Source organism: Doryrhamphus excisus, chromosome 18 (assembly GCF_030265055.1).
Source record: "Doryrhamphus excisus isolate RoL2022-K1 chromosome 18, RoL_Dexc_1.0, whole genome shotgun sequence".
NCBI lineage: Eukaryota > Metazoa > Chordata > Actinopteri > Syngnathiformes > Syngnathidae > Doryrhamphus > Doryrhamphus excisus.
The window spans coordinates 12,779,326-12,801,330 of record NC_080483.1 but is presented as its reverse complement, the minus strand read 5'-3'; the positions used below and the strand labels follow the sequence as shown (position 1 = coordinate 12,801,330).

Below are 22,005 nucleotides of genomic sequence, written 5' to 3'. Positions count from 1 at the left end.
TATGTATTCCGACTCATTTGACTACTATACTGTTCAATTAGTTGACGGAATAACGAGCATATTTCTTGGTGAAATCACCAAAGGCAAGTAAAAGGATTGTTTTGGTGTATTAACAACCCAAGACATTATCACAAGAACAAAATAACGACTTTTTTTAAATTAATTTTTTAATTAATACAAACAGCTGACTATCAGCCTGTTACCAATGTGTCCATATCATCACTGTACCTATCGTTTTTAGCTTTTCCTCCCTGAATGTTTAGGGTGCCAGTTGTGCATTTTGATAAAGTGAAACATAATTCAAAACAAGTAAGCTATTATCAATTTTATATTTACAGTGTTACGTGACTTTCATAATAGCAGTTGTACAGTAATAGTTAACAAATACAATGTTTATATCACCACGTAAACATAAAAGAACAGCATATGCCCTTACACGAGTCTACCACATACAGAACAAATGTGATTATTACACCGCCATCCAATGGACGAAACCTGTCATTGCATGAATGACCTATTGAAAATAAGGCTGCAAAATATTATCTATATTAGGTACAACTACGCAATCCAAGGAACTCAAAATAGATTACCTTTACGAACCTAGTGATGGTCACTTTTCATTGACACAGGAGTATTCACTTAACAGGTTTATTCATTGCTTATTTGATTGGCATTTGTTGTATAATGCAACCAAAATATTGCATTGTCACCACTGCAAACCTCATCCACAATAACAATCACGGTTATATCTGACAGTCAATCAGCAATGTTATCTTTATTTAAGGTTGATTTAATTGTGCTGTTATACCTGTAAAGTGATAATTCAGGTGACTGTACCAAAGTGTATTTTTATATTAAACAGACGCCTGGTAAAGCAATTTTCCTCCCATCTCTACATAGTACAGTTATGTAAAACAGCACTAAGAGGTTGTCATCACGACAAAGGGAGACACTTTACGGTTACAAAATGGCGCCCATTACCACATGACTTAAAGTGATGTTTGTAAACATGCGTCAGCCACATGTGATTCCGGTGTTGACGACAGCCTTCTTGGAGCTCTCGACCAATTAGCGACCGGGGGAGTGTCTGTGGGCGGGGCTTTCGTTGCTTGCGCTATGGAAAATCGTTCTGTTTATCGTACTGGAGCTACGCAGCGATAAACGTGCGTACTTGGGCCGATAGTGACAGCGGAGGGGACAGCCGCGGACACAGCCTTCCCCTGGCGTGGTGGAGGGCAAGACGACACACCTTCGGCTCAGGCAGGGAGACAGTCCCCGGGATAAACACGTAAGTTATTTATGTTATTGTGAGACGAGAGCGTCGCTGCGCTGCGTATGTGGCGTCGAGAATACTACTTAAGTACTTCCTAATGCGTGAAGCGCTCACAATAAAAGGTGTTGCTGTTGTAAGTGTCCGAATGTGATTAAAATAACAAAAACACCTCCCTCGTCGCCATAACACCGAAGTGAGGTGACTGCTGACGACAAGTGCTCATGTGTACTGTTGGAAAAAACAACAATGTTGTATGTTCGACGTGACAACAGGTAAATGAAACTGCGTCAGAGGGAAGCAGGCGCAGGCGATCCTCGGTGAGATCCAGTGGGAATTTCCGCAAAGAACGTGAACGTAGCGGGCTTTTGTCAAGTTGTGTTTGGCGAAAAAAGTCGACTTTGGCCTATTTGCGAAGATGAGATGATGTAAACAAAGCGTGTGCTGCGAATAGGATGCTGCGCAAGAGATGCACAGTGCGTAATCCCGTTGTGGGAGATGTTACGCAGTCCCGATTGGCACGGCCCTTTAATGGAAGCCTATTTTTTTTTACTTTGAATTGAAGTGGACAAGTCCGTTTCTTTGCGCCATTGTTTGTCATTACTAAAGAAATATAAATTGTTTGCGGGGTGGAGTGAGTAACACAGCGGTGACGCAACCTGTGTCGTGTTTCAGGTGTCAACAACATTTGCTGCGTCACAGTAGCCAGGTCAACAATAATCTCGCTCCCCTTTAGTGCGCACTTGATATGATGACAGCGACTCCCGTTGTAGAACACAAGAGGGCAGTGCTGAGTTGCTGGAGCCTGTTTCCTGGGCCTTCCTGGTCCTTCCTAGTCAGGGACGTTGGCATTCAATAGGATAAATAAACAGATGGAGACAGAACGAATGCAGATGCTTCCATGTAGAACATATGAGTCAGTTTGAGGAGATTTTGAATCATATGCTTCAGAAGTCCAGATCGTAGACAAAACCACCATTAAAATGAAGGAATGTGTTCTGGAAAAAGAGTAAATATTTACCAGTATCATCACAACTGCACTGGCACAATAGGTCATGACACACATGGAGGCTGATCTGCGTCCATGGGGGTGTGGTTGCTTACCGGTTGCTGACCCCTCAGAGAGGCAGGAGATAACGTTCTCTCCACGTGGGATGAAAATCAGATGCACATGAGTGGATTTCCTTTAGTGAACCATTTAAATGAAGCTCATTGCTGTAAATATAAATCAAATAATCAGTGTTTTTTTTTTTTAGAACCATGACTCTGGTGCCCCAAACGACTTTCCACAGACTGACCAGCGCACCACATGACCCACTTTCACATACAAGGAATCGAGACCTTAATAGTTATTCTACCGCCGCTCTTTATGAGGCTAAACAACCTGTCCAAAATGGCAGACAGGAGGGCATTGCGTTTACACAGCGTACCGTAGGATTGTCCCTGACAAGAACAGCATAGCAACAACTGCAACAACACAAATATGGTTCCGTGCGGACGTATGTGTTTATAACCACAGGCCCCGGTATCACCTGCGCACCTCATAAAAGCTACGGCGAACACGGCCCTTTCATGCTGAGATTATAGACCCCGAGGAAAGAGGTGCTATAATTAAACCTGGGCTTCACTCAGTGATGATGATGATGTATTAATAGACCAGTGTGAGGCCACGTTTGTTCACAGGTATCATTACCAGCTAGCCGTCTGCCAAATGGGCTAAAAACATATTTAAGTGTTCCAAAAACAAATCAGTGCCTTTGAAGTTCTTCCTTACTGAGCTGGTAATATAAGATAATGTGTTGCTGTTTCACATTAAAAGTCAAAATGTTACGATCGTCATCAAAGCGGACCAGTCCAGTCATGAAGTCATGTTGGATAACTCCAACAGGATAACGTCTTATTCATTTAGAAAACATGCCAAAAAGTTTAATATTGTAAACTACTGGTTTACACACTAATTAGAAAATGAACTGCATAAAGTTCCAGAGCCTTGATTTGGTCTTTTTGACTACGCTCACACTGCAGGGTATGATATTTTTTGTTTAAATTCGATCCTGTTATGTAGTTTTTCACATTACCAAAAAAATGTGACTTGTATTTGTGTGTAATGTGAACATGCTGCACTTGGGAAGTGATGCAAATACACACAAAACACAACGTCACACTCTTGTGTGTGTTTATGGAAGTAAACATAGCATATCAGTCCTGGTGCATTTGTGGCAATATCAAGGATTTTGTGCAATGAGAGTAAACATTTTCTTAACCATATTTTTTCACACAGGAGACTAAGGAGGAAGATGGCAAGACGTTTGGCGATGGCAGTTTTTGGGGCACTTCCTCCCACGTCTGTTCCGAGGAGCATTTGGCTGAGAATTGGGTCAGGAGTGGTGAGCTGCTTCACTAATACATGTATAGGTCGGATAGACTGCTGTAGCATTGAATATATATCAGATTTATATCCACTCATGAAAGAGGCTGGGGTGGCATTTGAAATAATATGAAATAATATGAAATAATGTAGCCTTTGTCAGTAAATACATACAAATACATTTTAGTATGTATTCCAAAACATATTGATTTTGCCATGCAAGCACTATTGCAATAAATGCGCTAATTATAGCAGTGTTTATTCTTTAAACCACAAAAAGGACTTGATATTAATGGAAAGTAATTCTTTATCAAATTCAAAATAGTCATTGTTTTACTTTAATAATGATTTGGAGCATAAGAAAAATTGGAAAGATATTTTACCACATTTTTTACCATAATTTGTGAACGAGAACCAATGTTGTAATTGCAGTATGGAGCTAACTGCTCAGCGAGCATTAAAGGGGAACATTCACAATCCTTATATGAAACATGAACACATATTTCTTGCCCTTTTCTGTGCATTCTGACGCAAAAAAAAGTTTATATTAGCTAGCTAACAATGGACGTCATGGAAAATACCTATTTTGATGCTAAACCCCTCACAAAAATAACTAAATGGACTAACACGACGCCTCGCTAACCGTTTGTCTCAGCGTCATTCACAGATGGTAGAGTGGATAAACTCGCTCAGCGTTTTTTACCTGAGGACTGGAGTCTTGTGCTGGAAGATACAGCCATCCCGATGAGAGCGGACATCGGAAGTGTTGTTGCTGTATCATTGTGGCTGTTGTTGGTGGAACTTGCATACATGAGTATGCGTATCGATACGCTTGGAAACGAAGTTTCGATAGTGTTTTAAATCATCAAAATATGTCAAGATACTGCAAATATTACATGTTATCAGTGTTCGTGTTAATGCATGGTCACAGCATGTATATCAAACGATTAAATCATAGTTGAAATAGGTATGTTCCAATGGCGTGCATTGTTAGCATGCTCATATTAACTTGTTTTCTCGTGTTATAATGCACAGAAATATGTGTTCACAGAATGATTGTAAATGATGGGCAATTTTTTTTGCAGTTCCGTTTAATATCACGGTTGAGTTCATACACAGGTTCCCTACAGCCGCGTAAATCTAATGTTTTTGACTCTGCTAATTAGAAACCACAAAGGCCATTTGCTTTATAGTGGTGGTTAGTTAAATAGAGGTGTTAATCGGAGCATTTATAGTACGTTAGATAAGTGAACGAACATGAGTCATCTGCTGGATTTTGTGAACTCTGACTCAGTTGACCGTAATAACGCTGAGTCGCTGCTGGTCACCGCTAACATTGTAACTCCCAAACAAATCGATTCATAACAACGTACAAATCAAATTACAACTATAAGCGTCAACATTGTGCAACGACCGCTCGTCGATATTCGGCACAAACAATTTTGATGTAGAACGCGTTAGCCTGATGAATTTGTTTCTCTCGCACCTGATAAATTAGGAGCTCTAATCTATAAGAGGATTAACCACCTACTCTTGTTTATATGTGCACACACATAACTGGGCATTCAGGGTTTACGTGACATAACGGTTTGGGCTATAAAAAGTTGGTATGTGCCTAGTCCAGGATGCCATGGGGAGCAACGAGAAGTCGCGTTGCGGACTTAAATGAAAAGCCATGGTGACAGTTCTTTTAGAAGCCGACAGCGAATCACAAGGCAGTGGGGATTAATATGTGGCAGTCAAATTGTCATGGAAAGACACACTGAGGTTTTTGGATTAGGGGACAATTATTAATATTTACTTTATAATTTTCTCAACAAAAACAGAAATGCAGCACTTTGGTTTATGCTTCTATTTTTTTGTCCTGAACTGACAGACGTAAAACTCTTTCTATGGACACAAAAGGTCGATGTCATCGTTCACAAATCTGTCTGAAGGGCTGTTCATGAACACTTTTCCATTGTCGAGATAATCCATCCACCTCACAAGTGTGACATATTAAGATGTGTCGGATTATTATTGCACTTGTGCCTTAGGTTGGCCACAACAAAAGGCTGCTATGTGTATATTTTTTAATGAACCACTCCTGACCGCATCAGTGATTATATCGTTGGGATTGTTGTTGACCTGCTATGGTGTCCATGTTGACATTAAAAACTTTTCAGGATTCATTCATTCATTTTCTACTGCTTATCCTCACGAGGGTCGCAGGGGGTGCTGGAGCCTATCCCAACTGTCTTCGGGCGCCTGCCAATCACAGGGCACATATAGACAAACAACCATTCACACTCACATTCATACCTATGGACAATTTGGAGTTGCCAATTAACCTAGCATGTTTTTGGAATGTGGGAGGAAACCGGAGTACCCGGAGAAAACCCACGCATGCACGGGGAGAACATGCAAACTCCACACAGAGATGGCCGAAGGTGGGATTGAACTCGGGTCTCCCAGCTGTGAGGTCTCCGCGCTAAACACTTCTCCACAGAGCAGCCTACTTTTCAGGATTTTATATCAAATGTGTTTTTATCAAGTAGCTATCGTACATTGGAGCTAAATGTTTAATCAGTAAAATGTTTAAAAACAGTAAAATGTGTCACAATATGTTTTCAATGTAATATGATGCAGATGTCAAAATGTAATAGTATTTTTTTTGCGTGTTGCAGATGGCAGCCTCGAGCCCGGGGACCATCACAGCCAGAGGTGGCGTCCTCCCCAGGGAACCGGTTTCAGATGGTGTCTTAGAGTATCAAATCAAATCTAGCACCATTTGAAATCGGTGTTCTTGAGCGGGAACGGACTTCAGGAGGGCCACCATGTCTCGCCATGAGAACCAATACAAAGCTTTATCACACATTTTGTCTTTCAGCATGATGCGTGTTCATCATTGCAGACTACAACCCCTCCGCCCGCCCGCCCTCACCAAGGCTGACCGTTTTCTTTTGGTGTTCAGAGTTTCCATCATGTCTAGCACCATTTGAAATCGGTTACAATGTAGAGGGAAACTCGACACAGCCTCATTGTGTGTTTCCTTACGTGGCCAGCAGACGGCAGCATTGTGACATCAATCAGGGTAAGTATTGACTTGTTTCTAATAAATATATGAAATATATCTATTTTTGTACCAACCAATTGTGTCATGTTTTTACATTATTGATCATTTATATGTGTAACAATATTATTATACGTTATTAAATCACTAAATTTAATATGATTTAACTTCTTTTGTCAACTATGTTGTTTTTAAGGGTGGTCTAACATAATTTATAAGTTCAGATATTATGAGTCCTTCTGGGGGAACTAAATCAACACTCCATTTCTAATTAAATGCATGAATTGTTGTGCCACAATAACACATTTTTTTATGCTGTTTGGTATATGTGACTATACTGTAGGTTGTTGCAAAGAAGAGATTATATTCTTTGTTTTTGGTGTTGCCAAGTTACACTTAATTGTGCTGTTTTATGGATGACGACATACTGACTGTAGCAGTACAAAAATATATTGCATTAAAATATTGAAATGAAATATACTTGAAAAGATGGATGATTAGCCCACCCTGTTTTGATTTGATATTTTCCACCATAACTTTCAAATGTTGCAACTTTGTCCTCAAGTTAAATACTTAATATTTAGACCATTTCACTTAGGACATATATTGTACACAATACTTTTCTTCGGACTTATTTCATCACATGTTCCCAGGAAGAGTTTTATGTTGAAACAGCTGTGGGAAATAATAGTAAATAAGGAATAAGAAGATGCAGTTAAGCACTCTTGCATTCACTCTTGTGAATCAGCCTTCCACCGAATACTCCCACGCAATTTCAGTCCTGAAACAGCACTCTAACTTTAGCCTCATAACTAATTCACTTCTTTACTAACTTTCTCAAAGTCGTTCCAGTGATCTGGGTGTCAAATAGAGGTGGGTGTATTTGACATATTATGTGATACAGGTGACAAATCCTTCTGTAGTGGTTAAAATGTGCTCTAACTGTTACTTAGTATCTTACATGTAATATAAACAGAACAGTAATTTAAACATTTAATAACTAAGTAGGGATAGCCTCGTATTCATTCAAGGCCTTATTCCTGGCAAAGATCGGCTCTTAGATCCATCCTCGAAGCCCCCAGATGTGCCTCACTTTAGACGCCATGTGAGTCACAGGGAGTGTCTGCATCAAGCCTGACGTGCAGTCAACCCTCCACTGGTTTTTCTGTTAAAAACACACCGTCACATTTTCCCCTTTTGGCCCTCGGGATGAAATGACTATAAGTCGGCACTTTTTTTCATAGGTTGGCTGTTCCTGCGACTTATACTCCAGAGCGATTTATAAATGAAAAAACTGTTTATGTTACATAGACACTAGATACCTTTTCTATAGCTGAATAACCATTGTGTTAGCATATCTTACATCTATTCAGCCTGTTTTCTATTCTTTTATTGTTAGAACTTGCCTTCCAAGAGGACTATTTATTCTAATTTCATCACTTTTTAATAAGTTACTTTTGTATTTCTTTCTCACAGTGCAACATAGGTTTTAGCTTTGGCCTTTTAGCTATCTGAGTTATATTTTTGCTGTGCTTATTAATAGCTGCCTCATCATCTATTCCATAGTTTGGCTTGCATCAAAAGTTGCATTGCATCTGCATCACTTGTGACATCAACTCCTTCAAGTCATTCATTCATTTTCTACTGTTTATCCTCACAAGGGTCGTAGGGGGTGCTGGAGCCTATCCCAGCTGTCTTCAGGCAAGAGGCGGGGTACACCCTGGACTGGTGGCCAGCCAATCACAGGGCACATATAGACAAACAACCATTCACACTCACAACTCCTTCAAGTTTACAAGCATTTTCAAGTATATTTGCAGTAAATGTATTTGTTTATGGTTTTGTTGTCATTTCCACCCACACAGTATTTACTGTGTCCTGAAGGTTATGTTGTATTTGTTTCTGTCAGAATGCCAGAGTGACACAAACACAAGTCAGACCTTACGAGTGCACAACGGAATTCTGTCTATGTTTACTTTTGTAAAAGTGCTCCACTCTACTGTTACAAAGTTGTAACAGATCCATAGCATACCCAATCATTAATGATGAACACATTCAGACAGATTTCAGAACAATATTTGTTTACAATAGAAAACTAGGAAAATGGGACCAATGCTGATGACTCCACTGTTTGCAACAATAAGATCTGCATGTAAGAGCACAAGTGTTTTAGCTAGTCTAAACAGAGATCTTGAGAAGAAGAGTGCATGAGCAGCCAATCGGAAGATTACCTTTAAACCTACAAAATCCAAGGCTTTCATGCTGTCAAGGAAAGGATTCCAAAGATTCCCGACTTGGACTTTGGAAGCACAAAACTTGCAGTGGATAAAGAGTTGTTATTGTTGGCGTCACCATTGACAACAAGATTCTTTGGTTCAGGCGAATCTCAGATTTGGAGCACCGTGGGAAAGTGATGATAAACTGGATATACCATATTTTAGTTGCAATTTTTTCCATAGGTTGGCTGTTCCTGCGACTTATACTCCAGAGCGACTTATAAATGAAAAAACTGTTTATGGCACATAAATACTGGCCAAATTTTCTTTTTCTGTTCATGTTTATTTTTTGTGTAGCTGAATAACCATTGTGTTAGCATATCTGTTCTCTATTATTCTCCATTCCAAAAACATGCTAGGTTAATTGGCGACTCCAAATTGTCCATAAGTATGAATGTGAGTGTGAATGGTTGTTTGTCTATATGTGCCCTGTGATTGGCTGGCCACCAGTCCAGGGTGTACCCGACCTCTCGCCCGAAGACAGCTGGGATAGGCTCCAGCACCCCCCACGACCCTCGTGAGGATAAGTGGTAGAAAATGAATAAATTAATTTTTATCCAAAATAGTCCAATTTGGAACTCACTTGAAGTATGGACTGCCATTGCATAACATTAAAAGGTTATATGCATCCTGCTAAAAATTTTTAAAAAAAAAATAAAAAAATACATGAATATATGAAATATAGAATATAGTGATACTGCAATGTTATGAGACCATAAGTTTTTAAATGTTGGGATCAAATTACATCTTAAAAAGGAAGTTCCTTAAACTGTAAGTCTATTGCGTCACAGTTAAAAGTTTATTATACCCTAACTGAGAAATGACGCAAATAGACTAAGAATGGGACACGAAGGCTGACTCAGAAGTGATAAAGAGTCACAGACTTGACAATCTCGGTCAAACTGGATCCAAAAAAGGTGTGACAATGTGTAGGGGCAAGTAAGTAATAATAATAAATCAAACCTTAAAAAAACAAAGACAGTCTAAGAGCATACATGTCAACAGTCCACAATGAAGTCATCTGGGATTAGCTGATGCTAACAGCTCAGTTTCGACTAAATGAGAATTCTAGGCTGTGTGAAACAGGATGTTGTTGAACAGTGATAAAATATGAATTTGTCATGTACTGTACGTGAACATCATCATCAACTTCGGTGTCAGCACAAATTCAATTCCCATCCTCGGAAAGGCCACAGCACAAATTGGCTTCACCATTTTCCTGTCCATGACAAACAGGATGGGAGTAAAATGGCTTCCCATGTTGAGTAATGGACACTGTCATCACTTCATTAGGCTAACAGTGGTGTCACAAAAGAAAAGTACGATGAGAGCCACAGAACAAAAACAGCAACATACTAAGCCTGAATGCTCAGTGCCACATGATACACGCATGATATAGACCATTTTTTAAAATATCGTCTTTGGATATATTTACATAATTATTAGGGGTGTCACCCAGTCCAGGGTGTATTCGCCTCTCACCGTAAGTCAGCTGGGATAGGCTCCAGCATACCCACATCCCTTGCGAGGATAAGCGTCTGTATACAATATATAATACAATATAAAGTATATAATATAAAGTAGATTCCTATATTAATTTGTTCATTTTCTACTGCTTATCATCATGAGGGTCGCGGGCATGCTGGAGCCTATCCCAGCTGTCTTCAGGCAGGGTACACCCTGGACTGGTGGCCAGCCAATCACAGGGCACATATAGACAAACAACCATTCACACTCACATTCATACCTATGGACAATTTGGAGTCGCTAATTAACCTAGCATGTTTTTGGAATGTGGGAGGAAACCGGAGTACCCGGAGAAAACCCACGCATGCACGGGGAGAACATGCAAACTCCACACAGAGATGGCCAAGGGTGGAATTGAACTCAGGTCTACTAGCTGTGAGGCCTGTGCGCTAACCACTCTCCACTGTGCAGCCTCTATATATTCATATATTTTCCACATTTTTATCGTCCCGTAACACCCTTAATAATTCTACATAATGTATATCAAAACTCCTTAGTGGATGAGTGGGAGCATGATTGCATGTATATGAATAAAGTATATGAATCAAAATTGCATTAAATGGACCACAAAATTGTGTATTACATAATAAGATGCCTATCACAATATAGTTTTCTAACATTACTTTTGACTACTTCACTCCCTGAATGGGTCCTATAATTATAATAATTATGCCAGTAGGGAATACTATCACTGAGCAAGTATCAATCTTCCCGTTTGTTGCATTACAAGGGCGACTAGTTTACATTTACAGAGCTCAACATCTGACACTTGAACAGCTTTTGAGACTGCAACTCCCATGTATGATTTGGTTGTGTTTGTGGCGCATGTACACAGCTTGGTGATGGGAGATGAAACTGGGAGAATAGGTTTTCCTGTGCAGAGATCCCATCCCTTCTTCCATGTTTGTTTTCACTTTAATGTAAGGTTGAATCGTTAATACTGCGCTGGTTGGAGCAGGAGTACACATGACCAGGAGCAGGGGTACACATGGCCAGGAGCAGGAGTACACATGACCACAAGGAGTTTCTGCTTGCAGCTGCTGTTTTGCAGCCTGGGAACGTGCTTATTAGTGGGATCCATTTAATTGCAGCAGAGATTTCCCTCTTTCAGTGGGGCTTGATGTTTGCTCACGTCTCCTAAGAACATTCGAAACGACTCTTTTACAGCAAACATCATGACATCATCAACCTGAGTGATGTGGTCAAATCCCCTGATGCAAAAAAAAAAAAAATTGGGGGTTTGGATTGATAGAAAGTAGAAAAACAATCTTCTTAAACGGCAACAAATGCTGTACAACGGCCTGTTTGTATTTTTGGCAAATTATAAAATTTAATTCACCTATTATGTACATTCAAAATTAAAAATAAATACAGTAACTAAAGAGAATAAATTAAGGCATTTTATTTTTCAAAAAATAAAAAATAAATTAAAATTTATAGTTCAATTACCTCATGTAGTATTTGTATGATTACAAATGCATTATATTTATTTTTTTCTCATTAATAAATAAAAGTGGGATAGTATAATTTGATTTGTTTTATCTACTAAATATATGTTTTTTATTGCTTCATTTGAAATTGAAAATATCAAATATTTAACAAATTATACTATAATATACTTATTAAAATATAAAATATTTATATATATTTAATTATATATATATTTAAAAAATCTGTACTTTAGATATTATGTATATTAGTATTATTTGAAATGATATCCACATGCAGTCATTTTACTCAATGAGAGAAAAGAAAAAGAGGAAAAAAAAAACAATGTACAAGCTGTACACTGACTTGGAGGTCTATACATGTACATTAATATATGTTCGGTACATTCAGTACTGCATGGCATTGGTTAGTGGTACATGAGCGTCTACTGCATTCTTTCTCCTGTTATCCTTCCGTTATCGGAACTCGCTGAGCAAAAGGGCCCCACAATGAGGCCCAAGAACGTGCAAAAGAAAAGAATGCAGTTGATTGTGTGTTTTTTTTTTATTATTATCAGGCACTGCACTGAACCACATTGTAACACCCCCTCGTCCATGCTAATAAGCTAGTGTCCACATTACGTTTGCACGGCCTGAAATACAGCGTACATTAAGAAGTTAGTGTTTATTCCAGTTTTCAATATAAATAAGTATAAATAGAAAACATTTTAGGAAGTATTGAAAATTTACAAACAAAAATATTACAAAAAAGTGCTTGATTTCATGCGCCAGTGGACGCGCGATACTATTAAATTCCCTTTTCTTTCTTCTTCCCTTCAGTCGAAGGAACTGCTGCAGCACGTTGGCAAGTCCTTCCTGGCTCCCAGATGTTTTCCAGCACTCTTCCAATCAGATGCTTGGGAGGTAAAAACACAAATCTCGTCAAAATCTGCAGAATTCCACTGCTATGTTTATTTATTACGTTCACGTACTGGAACGCACCAGTACCTTTGGTGAGGTGGGGCTTCTAGACATTGAATAACCTGGGCTTCAGGCCTTCTCTGGTGTCATATGACCTATGTTGAAGTTAAAAAAAAACGTGTTTTCTGTTCTTAAGATACCCATTTTAGATGTTATGGTGAATACGTCAAGGCAGCAGGTGGTGTTTGTTAGTATGATGACTCAAAAACGACACACAAATAATGTGCACGTATAAAGGAAGAACTACTAAATGTGTATACACCCACCACTTGGCAGAGCAGCTTTGTAAAATTAATTTAATATTGGTGTCCCAATACTTTTTCCTCCCCTTACTAGTGTGCATAGTAGCATCAGTGTAATTTACTATACTGATATCTGTTTTTTGCTCGGATGCTTAGCAACCGACTTCCTTATCTCGAACCAAACAAAACGCCTCATCGATCATGAAAAAAATCAGAAAAGAAACTGATACAACAAAATAGTGAAAATATTGAAACTCACCCTTTCTTTTTGATAAGCCTATACAGACACAACACCGCTATGCCTACGCCTGGAGGAAAGTAAACATTGTTTTAAACTTAGATTTATGCAACATTCAGTAAAGCGGGAACGTTACCTAGTGGAACACCAACCATGGCGATTAAAGGGAGATAATCTGTAAGAGGACATATATAGAATTATACAGTCAAGTAGACATCAACATTTAACACTTAGATGCATAAGTGAGTCAAAAATGACCTGGTCAGGTTGTTTTCTTGAAATATCTTTGTAATGAAAAATTGTTATCATTTCATATTCCAGGTATTGCTCAAAAAACATGTTTTTGATATCATGCCATTCACATTTTTAACTTACCTTTTATATGTTTTAAGAAATTTTTGTTTTTGTGTTACTACCCCAACCTTCCATAAGTGGGTCAAAAATGACCCGGTCAGGTTGTTTTCTTGAAATATCTTTGTAATAAAAAATCATTTCATATTCCAGGTATTCTTCAAAAAACATATTTTTGATATCGTGCCATGAACATTTTTAACTACGAGGTCGTTTTCTTTTTTTAAGATGGAAAAAAGTGAAAAAATAAGACGTTTCTAACATGAAATCATTCTTGTGTGGTCCTAAATATAATACTAAATATCATACAAGTAATTATTCCTAACCAAAATGGCAAAATTGGCATAAAAACGCATTGATTCTAGTTTGGGTCATTTTTGACCCACTTATGGAAGAGTGTAGGGTCCAATCACTCGTGCATTTAAGGGTTAATGTGAGTAACTCACCAACTTCCTTGTTAGCGTCTGCAGTCATCAGATTATTTTCTGTAAAGATTACACAGTATTCAGATATTTATAAACATTCAGAAATTTTCAAAAAATCAAAAACATTTTTGTCATTGATGTTCCCATTTTTAATAAATTTTTCAACTGATTCCTATGGTTCCTCTCATTTAGAATTCTAAATTCACCCATTTTGTTTGTACTTCCTGGCTTCCAGGCTACCTATTTTTCACATGACTAAAATTTGCGCTTTACACAAACTTACCACTTTTCTTTAAAAACGTAACAATTGTTACTGCTGCCGCATTTTTCAACCATTTAAAATATTCCAAAGTCAAAATGTACAACTCAATTTAGTGTTCCTGGTATATTGTGCTGTCATGTTATGTGTTAGCATGCTAGCAGTTAGCTTGTTAGTATTGCTAGCATGCTAACTCACATGTTAACTGCCTAGTAACTAGCATCGTAGCCTTGTCTGCCTTATTTGAAAATTAATAAACACAGACACTTAGTGCTAACATGCCAGGTGTGCATGCCAATATTAGTATAGTAGCATTTATAGCTGTGTCCATCAGTAGAACTCAGAAACACCGTGCTTTCAAGTTAAGTGCTAGCATGTTAGCATTGCTAGCATAATAACATTACCATAGTAGCATTTTTAGCCATTGTGTGAATGCTGTTAGTGGCATGTTAGTGGCACTAGCATGCTAGGTGTTTACTGTTTTCAGGCTAGGTGTTAGTATGCTAACTATTAGTATGTTAGCATTGTTATTGTATTAACATGACATTTTTGCTATTTTGAAAGGTATAAACCTATACTGAGTGTTTTCATGATAACATGAAACATGTTAACATGCTAACTGTTAATATGCTTGTATATTATATTAGCATGCCAGCTTTGTAGTAATTTTTTTCAGGTTTCAGGTTTTCTTATTTTGACATTTAGCACAGTCATGCTAGGTGTTAACATGTTCACACTTAGCATGCTAAATACAACATTTCAGTCCAGCATCAGCTCGTCTGGGCTACGTGTTAGCATGCAAACTGCAGCATTTCAGTCCGGCACCAGCTCATCAAGACAATGCGTTAGCATGCAAGCTGCAACATCGCAGTCCGGCCTCAGCTCATCAGGGCTATGTGTTAGCATGCTAGCGCAACATTGGGATTTGGGCATCTTTGTCAGAATTCACACACAATTTCTCCAGAAAGTGCACACATCAAGTTAGTATTAACATTGACACACTCAGCACTATCATGTTAGGTTTTGCATGCAAGCATTAGCATTGCTAATTTTTTTTTACCTTTTCAATATTTCTGCAAGCAAAAGCCAATAACGCTTAGTGATGCCATGCTATTCAATCGTTTCCAATTGCTTACCACACTTTTTTTGGTTGATTTCACTTTTTCCATTTTTCATTCTGCCTTTCGACACCCATCCCTTTCCTGCTTGTTATGGCCCCTCTCTTCATTCTGATCAATCATTTGTACAAAATGTCTTCAGATGTCAAGTTTTATTTTTTTTAAATATCAGTTTTTGAAAACATGTTTTAACATTTAACATCCGACCTCAGCAGCAAGGACACACTGCGAGAGGCCTTGCTACAATCCGACCATGTTCAAGAAGAGAAAGCTGAGCTTCATAGTCATCAGGAGGGCATGACCGTGTGAATGCCTGACAGAAAATGAGAATTTTGAGCAGATATTGGCTTTTATAGCCTGTGCTCTTAAACTTTTGATCAGGTAAAAAACACATTTTTGTCTCACTCCCCCTTTTTGTTTTGCATACTGTAGCTCTACTTAAAACCTCATTATGGTCCAAATGTGGAAAAATGTATTTTTCAACTGGTCTTGATTTTGATCAGGTCTGTACCTTGACACAAAGATCACTTGTGGTCAGCACTTGTCTGCCATTGTTGACCAAATCCATCAGAGACAAAAAGCTCGAAAGAGGCGTGGCCTAGAGATACCGTGCGTGTGTGTATGTACCCTGTGAAGTCGTGATGGTCGCTTCTGTGCTGGCTGTGATAGTTTTATCTCTGTGCACAACTGTTGGGGTTGATGGACGTGATGTAGACGCCTCTGCAAAATGTGGAAAACAACCTGTAACGGTGTCTTCTGCATGCTTCTCATTGGCTAACGTTCATTGTAAAATAACCGCGGAAATATATAATTCATCATGAGACCGTCCTTTTGTCATTTCAAATAGGGCTATATGTAAGAATGTAAAAAATATAATTATGTTAACAAGGTTTGGTGCTACATTTTGGTCATTGTGTGTGCCTTAAGCGAGTTAACTCATCTAGCAATGTGATTAATTCATCGCAATGGTATTTACACACCTATATCAACATTATGTATGTTGGGCAGCCCCCAACCGGGGGGGCCCAGCAGGGGGAGAATGGCTTGGTAGGGTGGTTCTGAATGGGGGACCCTACCAGGTACTGGGTCTGGGGACCTTTTAGTGCATTTGCAGAACGGCAAGGCTACATTCACTGTTTCCAGGACATTTGACGTTTCTTTTTTTTTTTTGCAAGTTTTCCATGACCGGAAATTGGTAAATCATTTTCTAGGTTTTCCAGGACACATTAATCAAGAACAGCAGCCCCTAAGAATGTGGTGGGGGGGTGTATGGGTGTCCCAGTCCCTGTGTGAGCATGGGCTGAAGGGATGGGTGTGGTTGCAGTATGTATAATTTATATTCTTTGTCACATTTCAGCTGTTAAAAATATCCACCTTAAAAAAAAAAAAAAAATCCACCGTAGATTTGTCATGTCTCAAAGCATACATATAACCAAGAATACTGTAAAAATGTAATATAGGGACCAGTCTTATCAGCTTACCTTTACATTCAGGAGGCGGGGAATCATATTCACTGTTCTTGCACACAATGCTGCTGTTCCCAAGCAGAGTGTATCCTGCATCACAATCGTACTGTATGACCTCTCCGTACGCTGGGAAGCCCTCGGAATCCCATGAGCTTTTACCATTGGTCACATTTGCAGGCTTTTGGCAAGTTATGGCTAAGAGTGACACAAATAGAAATGTCAAAGCTTGGAAATTTTAAGTCAATCGTCATACTGTATCGATTTTGTTTGTTGCGACATAAGAGATTTTTAGCAGCACCTTTCTTTTTGTGATTGCAATTAGCCTGTCTATCTTTAAGGACATTGGGCCTATTATTCTGCACAAATAATCACAAATATTTTCTTAATGATAAAGCAACAATCTGAGAAAGATAGTGGAAGTAGGTGAAGTTTGCATTGATTTTAAATGGAAGTATTTACGTTGACATGTTGCTCTCCCGAACCAGCCTTTCGCCATGCATTGCTTGTAGTTCAATCCTTGAATCATGTATCTGGGGAAACAGAAGAAAAGTCACTCAAACATGTCCTCCAAGGGTTCCTGTGCTTGTGTTTATATTTACTGTACTAATATACAACATGGGGCCAAAAGTAGGTATACAACCAGACATTCTTGATAAAATTATTTGGTCAGAAGATGTTTATTTTGTGCATCATCAGCCATCTTGGCCAATCAAATTTGTCCATAGCAGCGTTCAAAAACGCACGTCAACTGTGTAACTCATTGGTAGACAACCTTTATCAACAAAATACCAAATTAAACCCCCCCTTGGAGCCATAAAACTCTGACCACTACAAGAACTCATTAAAATATACTAATACACTGACTATTGTAATATTGGCTAGTTCAATTTCCACGATCAGCAACTTTGCAACTTTGACACTTAATGTAATGTCATGTTATTTTGTCTACCATATGGATATTATAAGTGTAGAGCCGCCGTGATGTAGTGGTTTGCGTTCAGGACTTTGGAGCGGATACCCAGGGTTTGAATCCCCACTATGCGGATCAAAACAGACGCACTGTGGCGACTCCGTTATAAGGAAAAAGCTGAAAGAAACAAAAAATATGGGTATTATAAATGTATAGGGGTGCTATTTCATGTCTAGAGGGCTCTAATATAAAAAAAACTATGTCATAGGTCAGATTTACTGTCCTTAAATTCCAAAATTCCAAAAATTACATTCATAAGGAATCCTATTTGACAGAAATACACTTATCACAGGTATGGAACCAATTAACTGCGATTAAAAAAATGAAATGTACACCTATCCTTGGCCCACTATGTATATTTGTATATTCATATTTTTTTTTCACTCACCCTTCATCACATATGACAGTTATGAAATCGCCGAAGAGGGTGCCACCACTGGTATCAAACCTCATGTTCGGCTTAGCAACAGGAGTACCACAGTCCTTCCCTTGATGGTGGACAAACATCTTTGATTTGACGACATCTCGACAGCATGACAGTTACAGTGAAAAGAGATCTCACTTTTGCATTTAAGAGTCAACTCAGTCCACGTCCCTTCATGGCAGGTCATCATGTCAGAGCCGCTCTCCGGCTCGTAGCCGTTACGACACACCATAAAGACATTGGAGCCATCCGGAAAAGTGTTCATCAGCCACAGTTTGGGGTTTATGGCGAAGCCCTCTTGGATTGGTCTGCGGCAATTAGCTGGTGGAAAAACAGTAAAAAGTATTTAGAGGACACATTCAAAAGGGGAGACTGACCCCAATAATGTAGGAAAACTTGTTTTAAAAAAAAGCTGCTTGCATGTCAAATTTGGTAATGGTAATGGTTTAATTTCATTTGAACATGCATCAGATTGCAATTGAATGCATCACATAATCAGTTCACAGTTCCACATGTCCAAAAGGAGTAGGAAGAAGCAAAGCTTATTAAATTCTACCCCTCCATCTGGTACTTTTACAAGTAACAGTTACATTCGTTCACTTCCTGCTTTCCTAATATAATATAATTTTTTTTTATGTATTAATTTTATTAATTTTTCATCCATATAACAATTGAAATCATTCCTACCCCTCCATCTGGTACTTTTACAATCAGTAACTGTTACATTTGTTCACTTCCTGCTTTCCTACCTAATATAATTTAAGTTTTTTTCTTAATTTTATTTTTTAAGATTTTTATTTTTATTGATTTTATTAATTTTCCATGCATATAACAATTGAAATCATTCCTACCCCTCCATCTGGTACTTTTACAATCAGTAACTGTTACATTTGTTCACTTCCTGCTTTCCCAATATAATTTAAGTTATTTTTATTTTTAATTTTTATTAATTTTATTAATTTTCCATCCATATAACAATTGAAATAATTCTTACCCCTTCATCTGGTACTTTTACAATCAGTAACTGTTACATTTGTTCACTTCCTGTAAGTTTTTAAAAATATATATTTAATTTTGTATTTTTAATTTTTATTAATTTTATTAATTTTCCATCTATACAACAATTGAAATTTTGTAGGAGATATTTTCAAGGAAAGCACTAGATTTAAGCTGATGCATTGATAACACATATCTGAAGAGCGCAACTGACACATTGAATCATCTTTGTTCTCACCTTCTGACCTCCACACGAAGACGGAGAAGAAGAGCACACAAGTGAGTGTTCTGGTACTTCGCATCAGCAGCAGCAGTAGTAGCTCCTTTATGTCAGCCATGCTGGAAAAAAAGAAGTGCTTCATTCACGATGCCGTCCTGGTGGAACTTGTGGTTGATAAGGCAGAGAGGTGGCTTTCTCCTCCTCCAACTCCACCTCTTAGTAGTGAGTGAAGAAAACTACAGTCATCAAGTTGACTGAAAAGAACCAGGAAGTGAGAAATATGCTGCCTTCAAAAGAAAAGCAAACATGATTGACACAGAAGACATTTTACATAATGTAGAATATCGCTGGTAATTTTCAAGATTTTTTCAAGATAAAGCAGCAGTTGCTTGGATCAGCAATTTCAGTTAAAGCGCTGAATTAACAAATAGGAAGCTTTTTGTATCCCACCCAAGGATACATCATATGTATTTGTCTGCTATATGATATATTTCATTGAAATTGATCCCATCAATCAGTGATTATAAAGGAAAATCTTGAAAATGACCAGGAGTGCCCAAACTTTTCATATCACTGAATGTGTGTGTGCTTACAGTACTTGGTGAACCTGGAGGTTGTCGGTTCTACAACCTACAGTCCTCCGTCCTGCCATGATCATGTCGAAGTATCCTTGGGAACGATATTGAACATCCAGTCGCTCCTAATGTTGTGTCATCAGTTCGTAAATTTGCTTAACGGTTCGTAAAAGTGCTTTGAGCACCTTGGGAGGTAGATAGCGCTCTACAAGTGAAGGTATGAATTTTGGGCCAGTTTGCTATACGTTGAGGGGATCAACAGAAACTTCCTGTGGGTGCAGCTGTTTCCTCCACATTGATTTGGTTTTTGAATGCTTGTTTTTTGGTTGCTGTGAGAACAATGGCAGTCAGGTAATTTTCCACATGACAAATCAGCAGGGCAATATTGATTTGAGAGTAGCAGTGTTGTGTTTCATATTAAAATGTTAAAAATTGACCTATTTTTCCAATTTTCTGACCTATAAAAGTAGTTAAAATGTTGTAATCTCGTGTAAAACGAAGCCAAAGTTTCAGATAATAAGGATTATGCATTTGGAAGTGAGCCCTAAAAGAAGTTTGGAATGGCTCAAAACACTTGCTTTCAAAAGGCGTGGTAAAACTGACCCTTTGTGACATCACAAAGGGCAGACTTCCTTATAAGGGCATGGCTTTAAGCCAGCAAAGCTCTCTACCCTCCCCCTTTGTTTACTTTCCAGCAATGGCACGTATGGGAGTTCCTGATTCCCACAATTTAAAAACATACATTGTCATTTATGATCAAATCCTATACCATTTGCAGCTAGCGATGAGTGTGACCAACCACAGCAGAGTGGGTGGAATAAATTAAAAGACCATTTTCGAGGGAACCACAAAATCCAAAGAAATACAGATGAATAGGTGCAGATTCTGGAAGAACTAGAAAGCTTTGTGTGCTGGTTATTGTGTGTAGCTGCTCTATAGGAGTCCACAACTCAATACAAAGGGCCAAAGAATTAGCATAATAATACAAAAATAATTATAAAAAATGGAGAAAAATAAATAAGACTATAAAATAAAACTATTTAGCTGTCTTAGCTACTTACGGGATAGTTCTCGCTTTTTGGCTCAGCAGTGACTTCCCTAGCTCCGTGACAACTTCTTGATACAAATACTAATGGTAAGAAACACCCAGCATTAAAACTTTTCTGCACACACATGTCATAAAGCTTACCATGTTGTCATATAGACTCCGCTTCAATTTGCTTTCTTTCAAAGCCTCTTTCCTCGTAATGAACGTTTGTGAGGACATGCGTGTATAGCACTGAAAAAAAAGCACATACATTTTTTTTTATTACAAACAGATAAAACAGATTGGAAATATGAACGGGCTGTGTATAGTTTAGATTGCCCATGTATATGATGTAATAAGACTATTTATAGGACTTTATTCATTATAAAAAAGTACAATGATGACAAAATCATCCTGGGTTGTATTTCAAATCATTGATCAGATTATTGTGAAAGGAAGTACCTGTCATGTATTACTTTCATGAACTCAATCTATTTGAGTTTACTCATGTACAGTCAAAGTAGTTGAAGGCAGGTTAGCAAGCGTGCTATAAGTTTTTGTTCAATTCATGAGAATTTTGTTCAAGTTCGTCACGTTGAATGGAGTTTTACTTTGAAAGGAACCAAGCAGGAAGCTCCTGACAAGCGGTACCTTGACGTCCTCGTTTTCCGGCGTTCTCAAAGCAATACAATAAATAAATAAAAGTTAATGATTAGATTAATGTATTTAATATTGCATTACACACAGTTGGGTATTATTTGTCATTATATATGTCCCCGTATGTTAAATTGCG

The 22,005-nt window shown here is 38.2% G+C and overlaps 1 protein-coding gene and 1 long non-coding RNA gene across 9 annotated transcripts; one reads left to right on the top strand and one right to left on the bottom strand.

Moving 5' to 3' along the window:
* The first annotated feature begins 1,137 nt into the window (after positions 1–1,137).
* On the top strand, positions 1,138–8,454 carry LOC131105950 (uncharacterized). Its single transcript, XR_009120029.1, has 3 exons — positions 1,138–1,288; positions 3,552–3,657; positions 4,294–8,454. It is a non-coding gene; the product is annotated as an uncharacterized LOC131105950 (long non-coding RNA).
* A 3,908-nt stretch (positions 8,455–12,362) lies between these two features.
* im:7151449 (complement decay-accelerating factor) lies at positions 12,363–21,351 on the bottom strand. Of its 8 annotated transcripts, XM_058054506.1 has the most exons (13): positions 21,247–21,288; positions 20,204–20,279; positions 19,629–19,729; positions 18,533–18,715; positions 18,359–18,458; positions 17,460–17,530; positions 17,016–17,195; positions 16,162–16,254; positions 14,179–14,217; positions 13,518–13,556; positions 13,403–13,451; positions 12,929–12,996; positions 12,363–12,836 (listed from the first exon to the last, which is right to left on the bottom strand). In XM_058054506.1, exons 2-12 carry the CDS (start codon positions 20,266–20,268, stop codon positions 12,948–12,950), a joined length of 969 nt encoding a protein of 322 aa, XP_057910489.1. In that variant the 5' UTR covers positions 20,269–20,279; positions 21,247–21,288; the 3' UTR covers positions 12,363–12,836; positions 12,929–12,947. The 8 variants fall into 8 exon arrangements, with proteins under 8 accessions (XP_057910489.1, XP_057910488.1, XP_057910492.1 ...); XM_058054505.1 differs by lacking the exon at positions 21,247–21,288 and having other exon boundaries at positions 20,204–21,239; XM_058054509.1 differs by lacking the exon at positions 20,204–20,279 and having other exon boundaries at positions 12,367–12,836; positions 19,629–19,825; positions 21,247–21,302.
* Between the last annotated feature and the right edge of the window lie 654 nt (positions 21,352–22,005).

What these genes read in the sequence shown, in the direction of transcription:
- im:7151449 (XM_058054506.1), bottom strand. Translation starts at nt 20,268, where the DNA reads ATGATCATGGCAGGACGGAGGACTGTAGGTTGTAGAACCGACAACCTC. An exon ending in AGACGCTAACAAGGAAGTTG is followed by an intron (nt 13,557 to 14,178) that starts GTGAGTTACTCA and finishes GTCCTCTTACAG; the next exon opens with ATTATCTCCCTTTAATCGCC. An exon ending in CATGGTTGGTGTTCCACTAG is followed by an intron (nt 13,452 to 13,517) that starts GTAACGTTCCCG and finishes ACTTTCCTCCAG; the next exon opens with GCGTAGGCATAGCGGTGTTG.